The sequence below is a fragment of the Mauremys reevesii genome, linkage group 2 (genome assembly GCF_016161935.1).
Source record: "Mauremys reevesii isolate NIE-2019 linkage group 2, ASM1616193v1, whole genome shotgun sequence".
NCBI classification, from domain to species: domain Eukaryota; kingdom Metazoa; phylum Chordata; order Testudines; family Geoemydidae; genus Mauremys; species Mauremys reevesii.
Window position 1 is genome coordinate 170469855 of NC_052624.1, and position 14901 is coordinate 170484755.

Here is a 14901-nt window from a genome sequence, read left to right on the forward strand (position 1 = left end):
ATGCTAGCCACAGGATAGGAGACAGATGAGATGGAGAATAGCTTTTATTGGACCAACTTCTTCTGGGAAAGACACAAGCTTTTGAGCTCCAAAGGACCTCAAGACATAGGCGCTGACTCTGGGGGTGCTTTGGGGCTGGAGCACCCACCGGCAGCCAAGTTCCCCCCCCCTCCCCCGCAGCTCACCTCTGCCTCCTCCCCTAAGCACGCCACATCCCCGCTTCTCCTCCCAGCTATTTCATGGTGTAACAAGCTGTGGGAAGGAGGGGGAAGGAGCGGGAAGGGGAAGAGGTGGGGAAGAGGCAGGGCCGGGGCGGGGATTTGGGGAAGGAGTCCAATAGGGGCAGGGAGGGGGCGGAGTTGGGGCAGGAACTTTGGGGAAGGGGGTGGAACGGGGGGCAGGGCAGGGGTGGAGTCGGGGCCGGTGGGAGCGAGCACCCACTGGCGCCAGGAGAAGTTGGCGCTTATGCCTCAAGAACAGCTCTGTAGAGCTCCAAGCCTTGTCTCTTTAACCAACAGAAGTTGGTCCAATAAAAAAATATTACCTCATCCACTTTGTCTCTCCTCCACTTCAGGCATTTAAAGGCATTTTGATGGACACTAAACAGAGGAATATTTTTTACAAAAATTATGGGGGGCTCATCATAGCAATCCCTTCAGATTTTAAAGCAGTGCTCAGTGTTCAAAGATCTTGCCCGCTCTTGAGTTCAAGAAAAGGCTGAAAGTCTGACTGACCCTCACGCTATGCTGTCGGAATCCTGCCGAGGCAGCCATAAACTGACTTTTCTTTGCCATTTTGTAGTGGAATACAGACAACCCTTAGAGAATAGGTATTTGCACAAAACCAGTCTATGAATGGTACAAAACAGAGTGAAGAGCACTGTATTACCCAAACATCTAATCCCCTGAGATTAATTTAGCTGCTACATAAACATAGTAGATCATATTTTCCAAGATACTGTATCAGTTACAAGTGATTCCAAGGATAAAAGCCCAGTAAAAACTTAAGCAGCTGTGACTAGAAACGTCAAAACAGTTCTACATTCCAGCAGTACAAACTGTACTTGCCTCAACACTTCTAGATTAATAGATTGTAAAGCCAGAAGAAACATTGTGATCATCCAGTCTGAGGCCATAGAACTTCACCAAAATAAATCCTAGAGCAGATCTTTTAGAAACACATCCAATCTTGATGTAAAAATTGCCAGAGATGGAGAATCCACCATAACCCACAGTAAATTGTTCCAATGGTTAATTACCTTCACTGGTAAATATTTACGCCTTATTTCCAGTCTGAATTTGTTTAGCTTCAGCTTCCAACCATTGGATCATATTATACCTTTTTCTACTAGATTGAAGAGCCCATTATCAAATATTTGTTCTCCCATAGGTACTTATAATGGAGTCACTCCTTAACCTTCTCTTTGTTAAGATAAATTGATTGAGCAGCCTTGAATCTATCACTATAAGGCATGTTTTCTAATCCTTTAATCATTCTTGTGACTCTTTTCTGAACCCTCTCCAATTTATCAACATCCTTCTTGATTTGTGGACACCAGAACTCTACCCAGTATTTTAGCAGCCATCCTACCAGTGCCAAATAGAGAAGTAAAATAACCTCTCTACTCCTACTCAAGATTCCCCTATTTATGCATTCAAAAAGTTACCCAAAAAGTCTTGGACTAGTCACAATATATACTGACTGCTTATGAGACTGCAACCCAGCCTCCCACAGTAGTTTGCATCAGCTCACTTCATACAGATATTAACAGTCTGGCTGTCTCTAGTACCTCCATCTTCTCCAACCTTTTAAAGGGATACAGGATAAAAAAAGATGAATGAAAACGACTGGGGAAGTAAAGAAAATGAAGGTAATGGGGTGGGGGAGAAGGGGGACAAACAAAGAACAGACGTGTCTGCTATTATCTGGAAAAATCTATCTTTTGCACGGAAAATCCCCCACACCAATAGAGAAATGCTATTTTGTAATCTAATTAGCCATGTTCTTCACTGCCCACAGATATACTAGGCAAGAGTTCAAACATTAACTATGAGACACATTTTAAAGGAAAGAGATATGAGGATGCTGTCACGCTGTTCTCATAATTACAGTTGAAATCTTTCAATTGCTAATCCACAAAATGCAGCAGAACACACCAGATGACAGAATCACAAAATACAGAGATCAGAGAAAAGTAAATTGGTCATATTCTTTGCTGCTTGGTCATATTATTATTCATAATAATTATTTGTATTACGCTAGCAACTGGGGACCACAGTATGCTAGATTTTGTAGAAACACAAGAAAAAGATGGTTCCCTGCTAGTACAGGATTGCTCCCTACAGTGCATTTTTAGTGCTTTGTCCAGTCTAGTTTTAAATTTCTCAAGCAAAAGGCACTTCCCACCTCTTTCTTTGGGAGACTATTTTAGAGTTTTAGTGGATCTAATAGTAAATATATTTTTGCGGATCTCCAGCTTAAATTTTGCCTCTCTTAATGGGATGATATTAACTCAATCATACCCCTTATACCATCACAAATAATTCCTCTCCATTCCTGATTTTTACACTCTTTAGATATTTGTAGACCATTATCTCCCTTATTAATCATCACTCATCCACGCTACATGTACTCAATCCTTTCAATATTTCCTTATGTACCAATCCTCTCAAACTCTCCTAATCCTCCCACTTTGTTGATTTTCTCTGAACTCTCTCTGGTTTGTTATGATGAGGACACCCAGCAATATATTCCAGATGTGGTTGCACCATCTGAACACACAACCTCAAACGTCAGACCTGAGCGTATGCACAGCACCTAGTAAAATGCTCCAATCACAAACCCAGCCAGTTAGCCTCTTTAAATGAGACTTTCGTGCTAATGACTATTAGCACTAAAATTTCAGATGCAGAGGGTACAGTCACTGGAATGCAAACAAATGAAATACTCTCAATAATCTTCAAAGTCATCTACCCTTTTCCACTCTTCATTATTTTTACAATTTCCTCCCCTGCATAGTTCATATTTATAACCAGGTATCCTCCAAGTAGGGGGCAAGGTTGATTTACATTCAAGCTCTAATTAATAGCAACAGATTAGCTACCCAGCCTGCAAAGACTCTCCAACTACAGTACTGACTTCCCATTTAAGTTTATACTACAGTAAACGAAAAAATACAGAACGCTAGGAGCCCTTGGCAAACTCTTAAAAATACATAAACAAACCGATTTAGTAATTTCCTGTAAATACCACCACCCAGCAGCAACATAAAAACAAAAATGTAATAATCCTACTTAGCAAGAGAATCACCAGAGTCCCCTTCTACCTACTCCAAACTCGCCCAACCCCTCAAAGGCCAGGGAGAAGAAATGACCTTTTGCACCATGCCTGGAAGGTTTATAAACTCAGGGTGCTGTGAACCCGGCAGGAGGAGGGGGTGAGTTCCAAAGAGGCAGAGTCCTGAAGGAGAACAGCCTGCCTGTAGCCCCCTCTCTTTTATACCAAGAAGGCTCTATCTAAGGTGCCTCGACTGACTAAGTGTAGTAGTATATCATGGGGATAGCGATGGTCTGTTACAGTGATACTCAGACTGAGGATCTCGAGCCGCAAGTGGCTCTTTAATGTGTCTCCTGTGGTTCTTTGCAGCACATGATATGAAAACCATGTGTGATTTAAACTATTAACCAATCAGAATGCTTTTACTACATTATTAACCAATTGTAGTTGATAAAATTTTATATATCCCTTTCATATGGTTTAATTCACACGATTGTGGCTTTTTTGGGTAATGTTGATCACTAATTTTGCTCCTGAATCACTGAGGTCTGAGTATGACTGGTCTGTTACTTAAGTAGATCCCAGATCATTTAAGTTTTATAGGTCAATGTCGTCTTCAAATCAACCAGAAACCAACAAGCTGATATTGCAGATCACAGATTGTAAAAAGCCATTACTGTCATAGGGGTATTGCAACAGAATAAACAGAGATATTTACTTGATGATTCTGCACTGGATTTCCCCAATTAAAAACAACCTGCATTTAACATTTCAGTTTTTATTGCTTCATTAGGATGTTGGGTATGAGGGAGAAGAAGCTTCCTTTACTCATCAACTCACAGACCCAATATATGCCTTCCTGTTCTCCACAGCATCACTATTTGTAACATTTCCACTCAGGGAAAGAGCAGGAAAACGATGAACAAGGAAGCTCTTTATAACTTCAGTGGAAACTAGAACTATAATGGCCTCATGAAAAAAAAAATATCCGCCTCCAATTCCTCTGTACAAGCTTTGAAGCTGTTGAATTTTCATGGGATTCTCTGCATTTCAGACATGCTGCTTTCAGATGAAACTAACTTGAGCCCATTATTACCAACCCAAAATCTATAATGCTTTTAATCTACCTCTTCCCTTCTGCCTTGTGACAAAGAGAAAGAAGCAAAGCTCATCAACCAAAGCCCAGCAAAAGGACATTCAAAACCACCTGTAGTCCATGGGCATGGTTTGATTCTAGAGCCTTGGAGGGGGACATGCATAGCTTACACTTTCAGATGATAGTAGCAATAACATTTAAACACTTTCACAGCTCTTTTCATCATTAAAGTATTTTACAGAGAACTAATCCTCACAAAACCCATTTTGCAGGAGGGAGATCTGAGGCACAGAGAAGGAAAGTAATCTGTTCACCAAACAGTCAGTCAGTGGCAGAGATAGGATTACAACTCAAAGGTTCCTCACTCCCTATCCTGTATTAATTTTATTAGCCCATGATGCCCATCTTAGTAAATTACATTTTTAAAAAATCAATGTTAAGGAACATTAAGGTTCCAAACACACGTTAGGAAGTGCCAGATTAAAGGTTTCATTTGAAACCTTAATTCAGTCCCCTTGCGTGTATGCATTATGATACAGTCTTTAATTACATGATCGCATGCTATTTTTTTCCACAAGGCTTCCTCTTTATGCAGTGAATGGTGAGTTATTTAATATTTCTTTTTATCTTCTTTGTTCAATGTGTGGCCTTAGGCCTTATTTCATTCACATCATCCAAACCCTGTATTAAATACAAAATTATTAGTTTCCTTGTGGGCATTTCTATGGTGCTCTCACCAGAGCACCTGAACTCTTCACAAAGATGAATGAAATTATCTTTACAACTTTTCAGTGAGCCTAGGGGTATTACCACCCCCGTTTTATGGATGGGAAACTGAAGCACAGAGTTTTAGGCTGGAATTGTCAAAGATATCCACCATTTTTTGGTGCCCCACTGGAAAAAGCTTAGGCGTTGATTTTTCAGAGTACTGAGCATTATATAGCACATTATATGTTAAAATCATAGCTCCAGTGATGAGCTGCCAAAATCTTAACAACGGTTCACTATAAAAAGTTCTGATTTAAGGGGGGGGGAGAGCGGGGGAGAGGCGAGGGCGGGGGGAGACATACCCATGGGGCAGGGGGCCCCTGCAGAGCCTGGGGCAAATTGCCCCACTTGCCCCCCTGGCAGCCCTAGAGCTTGCAGCCCCCTCCCCCCTTACCTTGCCGGCAGCTCAAAGCAGCAGGACGACTCAGGAGCTCAGCTGAGCTACCCAGCTGCTGGCCATCTGCAGCTCTGCTGGGGGGAGACATCCTCGTGGGGCCAGGGGCCCCACTTGCCCCGCCCCTCCCCTCCCCTCCCCTCTGGCCAGCCCTGGAGCTTGCAGCAGGACCCCCCCCCACACACACACACCTTGCCGGGCCTCTCAAAAAGCGGCAGCAAGATGACTCCGGAGCTCAGCTGAGCTGCCCAGCTGGTGCCGGCGACTGGCCACGCTGCAGCTGGGGGGAAGGGCCGGGGGAGCCTCAACCTCCCCAACTGGGAATCCTGGGAGCAACAGGATGGTCCGGCCCGTGGACTGGAGTTCTTTGCCCACCCCCTGGCCCTTTAACAACCGGTTCTCCAAGGAGGTCTAATTTTAGCAACCGGTTCTTGGGAACCGGCTCCAGCTCACCACTGCATAGCTCCCATTAACTTAAGCTACAGCTGATAATGCTCAGATCATCTGTACATCAGACCTCAGGGTATCAAGCCAGGCACCCAGAAAATGAGGAACACACAATTAATGGCCACCCGTGAAAAGTTTGGTTTAAGTGACTTGGCCAGAATCATAGAGGAACTCTGTGGCAGAGATGGGGATAGAATCCAGTGCTCCAGGGCAGCATTCAGTTGCCTTAACCATGACACTGTTCTTTCTCCTCCTGCAACCCTCTGTCTCATTCATTACACACCTTCCAACTTCTGCAACAAATGAGGTAGGGATCCTACAGACAACAGCTTCATTCCAGGAGTATCATCCATCCTGTGCACTGAGTGAGGCAAGGGTCCTGTGGAAAAAATAACTTGTGATCATGTAATTAAAGATTGTTTCATAGCACAAACACAAGGAGGCCAAATTAAGGCTGCACGGGCAATCTATTCTTAACTTTTGAGTGTTTGACTTTGCATGCTTATTTTAATGATTTTTTTTTTTAAAAAATGAAGCTTCCTACTTAACAACTGAAAAACAATCAAATACTGTAGCACATATGGAACTATACAGACATACAGCATTTGTCATCATTATATCATCATAGTAATACATCTGAATGGACTAAGGAATGCATATTATTTCAGAAGCAAATCTGCTCCTGTGATTTAGAAATAGGCTGCAAATTTCACCTATTTTTCTGAGTCACATGGAACTCCCTGCAAGTTCTGATTGCAAATTGGATTACTCACTCTCTGCTGACTGCCTTTGCAATTCTATCTGCGTTTTTTCCCTGTACACTAAGTATTCTTTCAACTTTATTATGCTGATTGGCCATATCTTGGAAATGAACATCTACCTCCTGAATATCAAGAGAGAGGCATTCCAGTTTAGATTTTCATTCAGAGATAAGTAAAGAAGGGAGTTTTGTTATTCAGTCTGGTCAAGTAGTTATTTTTCATCAAGGAATTTTAAGAAGTGTGTCCGTCACCATATACAAAAAACAATGAAACACACACAAAGGCAGGTTTTCATGGAAGCATCAGGTCTGAAACTAAGATATTTACCAGTATAGATTTTCAAGTAGCCCATAGCAGAGCATAAACAAAAACAGTGGTGTAGTCACCTTTCACTTAACTGTAAATAATTGTCTAGATCCTGACATGGTGTATATCAGTGCATTTCTAGTGACTTCAATGGAGTTATGCTGATTTACATGAGCTGAGGATCTGGCCCTTTGTCTCAAGTATAGAGTGTATCCTATCACCGCAATATACAAACTATTTAAAATGAATACAATCCTTTAATAATGTACAGGCAGAATGGAGCTTTGTGACTTCAAAATCCATCAACAAACTGTTCCTCTCCTCCTTCCTCAAGATGATGCGTCATCGATATGCTTCCTTGTGATTTACAGTCTTGTTTGATTAAAAACAACTTGTCTTTTAGCTACCCTGAAATGCAGGTTGTTTGTATGCCTCACCAAAGGAAACACTTGGATTAGTTCTGGTGGAAGATTTTTCCCATAAAAAATTTACTTCTTTGAATGCAAAATTTTTCCTGTCAATACTGTGACAATATTCCTTTACTGTGAAAAAAAGGTTATGCTTTAATAAACGTTTATCAAAATTATAAAAATGTTATCAACCTGCTTATTGAGGTTTTCCCATTTATAAAAACAGCTTTTTAGTAAACAAAAATGTCGACAATGTTTTTTGATTAAAAAAATCAATAAAAAGAGGGTGATTATGAAGTTTGAAATGAAAAGAACTTAGAAATTTCAAATTCTTTGTGAACTAGTTTTTCATTTTTCAAATTAATGCTAATTAGTATGCTTTGGTGTCTAATTGGTGGTGACAATATGATTTGTAAAGACAAAATATCTTCATGAAACAAACTGTTCCTGGCAAAAATCAAGGTGGCTGTTAAGCAATGAAAAATAAAAATACCAGTAGGAGGAGGAGTTTTCTCCTTTATTCTGTCTCTCAGAAAAGTATAGCTTATAACGAACACCATATTACCTCTCTGTGCAAGGCTACTGAGAAGGCTGGAGCAATGCAAATTTGCAGTCATCTAGAGTCATCAGATAAGCTTGTTTTTTCTCATTAGTTTGTTTTTTGGTGCAGTTATGGCCGTGAGACTGTTGTCTTGTTGGTTAAGGTTGTCCTCCTACTGATAACTTAGAATCAGATGTCTTTGCCAATGTACCTAGACTTTTCAGCTGCTTTTGACACTGTTGATTCTGGCTAAGTCTACACTGGAGCTGGAGGTGTAATTTCCAGCTTGGGTACATATACCCACGCTAGCTCTGATTGAGCTAGCATGCTAAAAATAGAAGCATAACCACAACTGTCTGAGTGGCAGAATGGGATAGCCAACTCGAGTATGAGCCCTTCTGAAACCCTAGTTTCACAGTTGGGCGGCTAGCCCCTTGTGCTGCCGTGGCTACACAGCGTGATCAATGAATGCATATGTTAACCCAAACTGGAAATTATGCCTCCAGCTCTGGGGCAGATGTACCTTATATGAGGTTTTGCTTACCTGACTCTGTACCTTTACAAGTGTGGATTGGACTGCTGTCAAATCATTCCATTTATTCCTTCAGAGAGACCCTTTAAGAGTGGTCTTGGGAGTTACTAATTCACCCGAGGGGATCTATGGTGTGAATTTCCAGGGGGTTCTAATTCTTCTGCCCCTTACTTTTTTTCATCATGTGGTCCATCTTCCCATTGACTTCAATAGGCTTTGGTTCAGGCACACACAGAGGCAGTTTGAGTTACAGTGTCATCAGCAAGTGGACAGATGAGGACTTGCACCAAGTAGTGTGAATAACATGAAATTCTGAGCCCTTCATAAATCTGTTCACTGTTTGGACTGAAATTCAGGTCCAAGGAGTTTCCCCCTCCACCAGAAAACTAGTTCACCCACTTATAAGCTCCATAATAAAGAATCAGCATTCACAAACTTCCTCAGGGCATTTCTGTGACTAAAGTAGTTGCTGTAATGATCTGTTGTGTTGCACATATTAATTTGATGGAAACATACAAGCAGAATTACAGTGGGTTTTCCAGCTGCAGACTGCTTCACATTTTCATTGCTAGGGACCTGCAGAAGCAGTCTATCATTTAGATGTATTGTGTAATTCTGTCACACAGGGCTATGTGTGATAATATAGTGAGTCAGAATATTGAGAGACAATGGATCCTAGCTAAAGCAAAGCTATACACTGTCTTTTCCGCTGGAAGACACAAGGCAGTTAAAATAGACTGGTGGACAGCTCAACAATAGGAAAAATGAAAATATGGAATTTCTGCACCAATGTTGAGACGCTGCCCCCGACACCTGTTGTGTACAAGTACAAGCTTATCACCCATCCTTCACTTGACACTTAAAACATAAAGCAGAAGCATCTGCTTTCCTCATTTGCTGCCAACATGCAAGATACCAGGATGGCCCTTTTGCACTGATGACCAGGTTTTCATTGGTCATTTTTGCCCCAGTGGCAGACACAAACCCTTGACCTTTTCAGCTTCAAGGACACTTGAGTGGATTATCTCAGGGTGGTCAGTCAGCTTCAGTAGAAATTCCCTCATGATGTGAACGCACCGACCCTGTAGGGTAACAGAGGAGAGTATTTGTGCCACAGCTTCATAGTCTTCCAGACCATCTAGCATGTTAACATCATCATCCTCAGTGACTAGAAGAAGGGTGTTATTCTGCCTCTGTCCAAACAGGGTGATACAGCCAATTGTAGCAGCTAGAGGTATTACACTGTTGTTGGTCCCAGGGAATGTCTTTGCTTCTGAGTTTGTCTCTCGAATCAGCGATGCACTGTGGGGCAAAGGCTGGGATACTCAGTGCAGTTTCAGACCTGGTCCCTCCATTTTCAGCCATCTTCTCAAAAAGCTGTCTCCGGGTAAAGTGGATGGCTGAATTTAGTAAGCCATGCGCAGCATTTTTTATAGACTTCTATCAAGTCTCTGAGTCAGTGCATCGAGCAAGTTTGTGGGATGTCATGAGGTGATACAGCATTCCTGGGAAGATACTGTCATTGATAGAGGAGCCCTAGAATGGAACAGAAAGCTGTGTTTGCATCAGTGGCAGATACTTCGTACATGGCTTCGTATTTCCCACAGAAGTTTGGCAAGGCTGCATCCTGTCACCATCATTGTTCAATATTGCCACTGACTGGCTGATGGATAAGGTTGATGAGGCACTCTCCGTGGTGTCGAGCTGAACATCAGTTTGTTTTGAGACAGCGAATTACACTAATGACATCTCCCTGGCTCAGTTTGGTGAATCGCTGTAGCTAAGAGCCACTCTCTTCTGGCAAGAAGCAACACACATTGCTCTGGTTATTAATCCAGACAAAACTAAGTCCCTGCCCATTATCAACAAGCAGCCGCTATTACAGCCAGCTCAGCATTAACATGTCAGTATTGATATCGAGCAAGTGGCAACTTTCAAATACTTGGGAAGCATCACAGACAGTGCTGGAGGATGTTGGAAAAATGCTAATACTCCTATAGTAGTAGCAACTGCCATGTTCCAGCTCTTTCAGCAGCCTCTGTGGAGACATCGGGCCATCTAGGTTACTACAAAGCTGCAGATCTATAAAACCACAATTATACCAACTCAGGTGCATGTCAGTGAAATGTGGGTGCCAAAGATGACTGAAGAATAACTTAAAAAAATTTTTTTTGTTGTGTTTGTCACTTGTTACATATTAAGAGGCAGAACAAGATCAGCAGTGAAGATATTTGTAGATGAACTCAGCAACTGCCTCCATCAGCACTGGTTTGTTTTCGGCAGCTTTCTTGGTATGGACATATTATTAGAACGGAAGACCAGCAAATCACAAAGCATGTTTTACCAAGGAATGCTGCTACACGTCTGGCAATCACATGATCCCCAAAAGCTCTAGTGGAACAATAAGCTTGCCAAGGAACATAAACTGAATATCCAGCCAGATCACCTTAAGGACCTTGCTAGAGATGGAGCTGGATGGCATCCAGAGTCTCCAAGGAGGCTATCGCTTTTTAGGATTTGCCTTGGCGACCACGATGATCTGTTTTTCTCTGCTTACTAACCTGTGTAGTCAGAAATCTACAGTTTACATGCAGATCAGGTTCTTTGATCATTCAAAACCAAGACTTTGCTGACATCCTCCCTCACTCTCTTGATTTAATCTACAACATTAATGTAAGCAAAGAAATAAGGGTTTTCAGTTAAGAACATTTTGCCCTCTTGCTAGTGTTTTCTATAATGCATCCCTCCAGCACAGCAGACTGGAAAACCTTAAGCTGCCAGGATAGTTTAAAACAAAACAAAACAAAATTGAACAAAAGCTCAGGGAGAGAGAAAAAGATAGCACTGGCATCAGTGAGGAGGCAGAAACAGACGTGTCCTGTTTCTTAACAGTATCTCGACTAAGTCTGCAAAGGGTAACATCAGCAACATTTATTGACAGCTGGTGTGCATGGATGTATCCAGAGATGGAGACAAAAGCCATAGCATCAAGAAATGCTCTTAGGGGGATATGATAGAGGTCTATAAAATCATGAATGGCGTAAAGAAAGTTAATAAGGAAATGTTATTTATGCTTTCTCTTAATACAAGAACCAGAAGCCACCCAATGAAATTAGCAGGCAGCAGGATTAAAACAAACCTAAAGAAGTACTTCTTCAGACAATGCACAGCCAACCTGTGGAACTCATTGCTGGGGGAATGTTGCGAAGGCCAAAATTATAATGTGTTCAGAAAATAATTAGATAAGTTCTTGGAGAATAGATGCATCAATGGCTGTTAGCTAAGATGGTCAGAGAAGCAACCCCATGCTCTGGGTGTCAATAAATCTCTGATTACCAGATGCTAGGACTGGACGACAGGGGATGGATCACTTAGAGTGACCAGATGTCCTGATTGTATAGGGAAAGTCCTGATTTTTGGGTCTTTTTCTTATATAGGCTCATATTACCCCTCACCCTCCAACCCGTCCTAATTTTTCACATTTGCTGTCTGGTCATCCTATGATCACTTGATAATTTGCCGTGTTCTGTTCATTTCCTCTGAAGCATCTGGCACTGGCCACAGTCAAAAGAGGATACTGAGTTAGGTGGGCCATTGGTCTGACCCAGTATGGCCATTCTTATGGCTCACACATAGAAGTAAGGCTCCCCTCTTAATAATGAATGACAAGGAGTCATATTTATAGGTCTCTGCTATGGGACCATTGATGAGAAAAAATAACTAGCTATGAATATGCAGGATAATAGCCACAAAGCCATTCTGATAGTTAACAGTTCATCTTCCTCCATGAAAATATTGTTAAAATGTCTTCTGTAGGTTACAGTTGAATTGGACAGAAATCGTTTTTACCTTTTTCCTTTAAAATGCCCCCCCCCAGGAAATTACATTAAAAATAACCGTGTTTTTAATTAATATAATGCCTTAGCCCTATGCCATATCACACAATATAAGATGAATAAAGGATTTCAAGTCAGTGCAGCTCTCTAAACTGAACACAAATTGTACACATACAAAAATTGTACACATACAAATCAGCCCTTCCACCACAGTTAAAAAAGGTTATTTAAGTTGCAAATTCAAATACAGACACTCCCCGACTTTTCCAAAATGCCTTGCGTAAGTCGAATTTTGCGTAAGTCGGGAATGTATACCCAACAATTATGCGGAAAAAAAAGCTTATGGAACTTTTTCCGTAAGTCCGGATTTGCCTAAGTCGGGTTTGTGTAACCCAAGTAGGGTGACCAGAGAGCAAGGGTGAAAAATCGGGACAGAGGGTGGGGGGTAATTGGCACCTATATAAGACAAAGCCCAAAATATCGGGACTGTCCCTATAAAATCGGGACATCTGGTCACCCTAAACCCAAGGAGCATCTGTAGTATAAAGTTTGGATATGCTGATTTCAAAGTTGCCCATGTGCCTTTAATTTGACTCCCTTGTGTGTATGCATTATGATACAGTTTTTAAATTACATGATCATATATTATATTTTCCATAGGACACGATATTCTATTCTATATAGGTTCTTAGGGTATCCTCTTCAATATAGTCTCTGAGCACCTTCCAGCAGTGCATTAAGCAACATGAGGAATATCTATCATGCATTTTGTTTTGGAAGTTGTGTGGTTTTTTTTGTTTTGTTTTCAATAATATATACACACTCACTGCTATATGTTTATGTTAGAGAAGGCAAGGTAAAAAAAATGCACCTTGCATTGGGTGATGAGATCTGTGATGGTCCTTAATTCCTGGGGGAGTTGATTCCACAGTTTTGGACCAGCCCCCAGTTCTGTCTCCTGCATAGGAGAGCTTTAGCCTTATTATAGAAAGTTCCATTGTGCCAGAGGAGCTAAGCTGTGAATCACAGACTTTATCCTGTCCCATTCACTCAACAGGTTGGATGCCCATGAGGGAGAATTCAGGTTGCCAAATGTCTGGTGTTCTATGTATTTCTTAACTTTCTAGTACTTGATTTTAAAACCTAAGTCCTAAATAACATTTTAATGTAGTTTGTTTTTTAATAGTTCATATAATTTACACACACATACTGTAATCTAAGATAGAATATATATTGACAGTTTACCACAATATATACATAAAACAATATTATAATCAAATAAGCATCACACCAGAGTAGATTGGGCCACACTCAGCACATAACAGACCACTTGGTATAAATACCAAGATGAAGCAAACATCTGGCTAGGATTTCAATTTTTAATGTACAAATATCAAGGATAAGAGTATCATTTAATCTATTAGCTTCTGGTACAATAGTGACATTTTTCACTCTCTGAGTGAAATTCACCTGAGTGCAGAGGCGGCCATTGCAAGAACCTATGGATTAATCTATTCCCATGTTAAGGGTTTAACTGGGATTTCAGTTGCTCATGAGGTCTTGAATGAATTTTCTGCACTGGGGTGAAATGCACTAATTCATAGTGATGGGCAGAGAGAGCAGACTTAACCGAAGAACAGTTAAGCCATAAAAGTACACTGAAAAAATGTACTAGCTGGCTTCTGGGTGGGTAACTGTTCAGATACTGATTCTAAGGGACATTCTAAGCGTATTTCTGGGCACTGACAGTGCTTTGAAGAGTAAAGGGGAGCTTGACAAGAATTTGACAGGTGCAACAACAGAGATGGAGGAGCTTCAGAAAAATTTTCTTCTTTGTTATAATTGTACACAGACAGAGCCATATAAAGCCCTTCGCTTTCTGAAACACTCTGAAGGACAATAACATCACTGTGTCAATGACAATCTTAGTGACAATAATAGTCCGCTTTTCTTAAAAGCTTCAGGCAACCAGCCAACCAGGTTTAAATTTCCAACAAAAACTACTTTGACCATCACCAGGAAACTGTCTTAAAAAATTCAAAGCGACTTAAAAAGGAAAGTGAAATGACTAGCAAAGATTTTAAGAAATGGAAAGAAATTGGGATTATTTTTAGATCTGCTTAATTGATATTACTTAGAATTTGTTGCTTGGCTGCTGCCACTTTTCGATATGAATAAATTAATGTGTTCTGAAAAGCATAATCTCATTTATAGACAAAGGTTAATAGAAAAAGGCTAATGGTGGTCTCTCTAGCCATGGTGAAATGTATTGAGAGACATCTCTAAAAACATATTGCACTGAAAAATGAGAAATAATATAACTGCTAGGACTATCCAATAAGCAGAGTAATTTAAACACAGCTACTGAGTTCAGGACTGTATTTCAACAATTGTAAAATAAATGAATGAACAGGGAAATTTTACAGATGGTGACTTGATTATTTAATCTGGGGCAGTTATGCCACATGAATACTTGCAAAAAACAAAGCAATTCATATGTCTGGACTTCCACTGCCTGACTTGTTGGGCAAACC

General features: G+C 40.9%; 1 protein-coding gene across 2 annotated transcripts in view; it reads right to left on the reverse strand.

Annotated features, from left to right (window-relative positions):
• Positions 1 to 14901, reverse strand: part of SLC22A23 (solute carrier family 22 member 23) — a 178629-nt gene that overhangs the window by 25983 nt on the left and 137745 nt on the right. Inside the window, exon 6 of one of the 2 annotated variants that reach the window (XM_039525312.1) lies at positions 6265 to 6360. The exons of the other annotated variant lie outside the window; for it this stretch is intronic. Coding sequence (XP_039381246.1) covers positions 6265 to 6360 — 96 coding nt within the window. The remainder of the gene's footprint in view (positions 1 to 6264; positions 6361 to 14901) is intronic. 2 annotated transcript variants of the gene reach the window in all.